Source organism: Sinocyclocheilus rhinocerous, unplaced genomic scaffold (assembly GCF_001515625.1).
Source record: "Sinocyclocheilus rhinocerous isolate Xijiao unplaced genomic scaffold, SAMN03320098_v1.1 scaffold1725, whole genome shotgun sequence".
NCBI lineage: Eukaryota > Metazoa > Chordata > Actinopteri > Cypriniformes > Cyprinidae > Sinocyclocheilus > Sinocyclocheilus rhinocerous.
This window is the reverse complement of record NW_015627232.1, coordinates 501,374-503,497: the sequence shown is the minus strand read 5'-3', so window position 1 is coordinate 503,497 and position 2,124 is coordinate 501,374. Positions and strand designations below refer to the sequence as shown.

The 2,124-nt window shown below is 35.5% G+C and overlaps 1 protein-coding gene across 1 annotated transcript in view; it reads right to left on the bottom strand.

The window, feature by feature from the left end:
• LOC107723330 (cerebral cavernous malformations protein 2 homolog) overlaps window positions 1-1,113 on the bottom strand; it is a 12,683-nt gene extending 11,570 nt beyond the window's left edge. The window contains exon 1 of the mRNA XM_016531897.1: window positions 817-1,113. Coding sequence (XP_016387383.1) covers window positions 817-846 — 30 coding nt within the window. The 5' untranslated portion in view covers window positions 847-1,113. The remainder of the gene's footprint in view (window positions 1-816) is intronic.
• Window positions 1,114-2,124: the final 1,011 nt, after the last annotated feature.

The window sequence follows — 2,124 nt, the reverse complement described above, 5'->3', positions numbered from 1 at the left end:
TATATATATATATATATATATAAAACAAACGTTAGTAAATGTATCTGGTAAGTTTTTAAGAAAAGCCTGGATGTATTTTACATTCTAATTTTAGGTTCACAACTTCTAACTTAAAATCTATTAAGAGCTAGGCTATATGTTATTTTGCGGTTTTGGCTCTTTTTTTGTTTATTTATATGATATTTATATATTATTTACTACAATGTAAAATTCCAATATTTTAGGATCATATCTATTACAAGAACATCAGTGTAAACATATTTCTTAATTGGAGGACCATGCTGCGATACTATGGATGTCGTTTATGAATCTTTGAGTAGCTACTGATTGTATAGATTACAAAAAATTATAAACAGACAGTACAGATTAGAAAATGCAGGTACAGATGATCGCATCTCAAATATTTTTCTACGGGACCATAGGGGGGCTCTGTAACTCTGACCGAAGTATGAGCGAGATACTAAATGCCATAAAGAACCTCAGAAGAAAATGACAAGAGACAGATATGTAACAATCACAGTAAAGTCACATGCTGAGATTCTCAGGTTATTTTGGGTGATGAGTCTCAGTAAAGCGACTAACGTAAACCACCAGCAATTCCCCTAACGTTACTAATCCAGTCAGGTAACGTTAACGACAAAACGCATAGAGAATCCTCTAAATATCATTAGTGATAAGAATAAAATGTGGGTGTTTTTATGAGGCTGAGGAGAGCTAATACAGCGGTTTATCTGTGGTTAGGCCAACACTTTTCAACTACTATCCAGTTTGTGGATCATGCGCGTAAAGTCTCAAAATATTACAATGTTGACTTACCTTTTTGACTTTCTTTACGTCATCCTCCATCTCTATGTACAAATGCTCTTCATTTTAATTGTATTAGATGCAGTGATGTCCACGAGTTCAGTGCCATCTGCCTCATACACTTCCACGGAGGCGCTTTACCGATCTAAACTAAACAAAACACCGATCCAAATAAACGACTAACCTTTTTAATCGTGATAAAAAAAAATAGGGATTTATTCAGAAGGAGACAGAGACCGATAAAATGTCATAAAATAAAACAAAAGCAGCAACAAACTTTTCAATCCTGCCGCCATTTTGGGCGTAGGACGTCTACCCACAGTGCTTTGCGAGACAAACAGAAAACCTAAGCTCTTCTTCTTCTTCTTCTTCTTCTTTTGTTTTTATTGGCGGTTGGCAAACAGCTTTCGGGTGCATTACCGCTACCCACTGATCTACATCCTCCCCCATTACCCCTTTCTCTATCCCTTCTTATACATACATATCCTTGAATCACAAAATCTAAATTAGGTTTAAGCCATGTCTCTTCAACACATATTATATCAGGTTTATTTTCTAACCCCTCAATAAATCCTTTAAACTCTTGGCCATTCGACAATAAACTCCTTGCATTCCACTGGAGAACTAACATGATTAGAATGAATCTTGTGACCATGATTCTTTGCTTATGTGTTCCTGTTTTTTAAGCTCTTCTTGTACCCCCCTCCCAGATATTCCTTGAATATTTAAATATCTTGCTGCACTTTTTACAATTATTTCAATTTTTTCAGACCTCCCCTTTGCTTGGAATGTGCAATTAATCACTTCAGCCATGAAATACACAAAATCCTTCTTTTTTACAAGTAACATATCTCCATCTTCTATCTGACTTTTTGTCATACCCTGTTCATTTGAATGTTCCTTTTCCATTTCTTTCCCTTTCTTCTCCTACAGTTTGACCTCTGCTCCAATTTTTTTCCTTGTAAAGAAGAGTGTTTTTGTTTTTTCCACAGAAAATTTAAATCCTCATTCCAAAGAACACTGCTCCACTCTTTTGATTGTTTCCTGCAACTGTTTCACAACATATTCAACATTTCTACCTCTTTTCCACATTGCCCCATCATCCGCAAACAAAGATTTCCCTATACCTTGCCCAATATTATTATATACATCATCAATCATTATTGAAAACAACAGAGGACTTATAACGCTTCCTTGTGGCGTTCCATTATCCACCAAAAAACTTGCTGAAAAAGTTTTTCCCACCCTCACCTCTATCGAGCGTTCATTCAAAAATTCTTTCACCCATCTGAACATTCTCCCTTATATTCCTAATCTTTT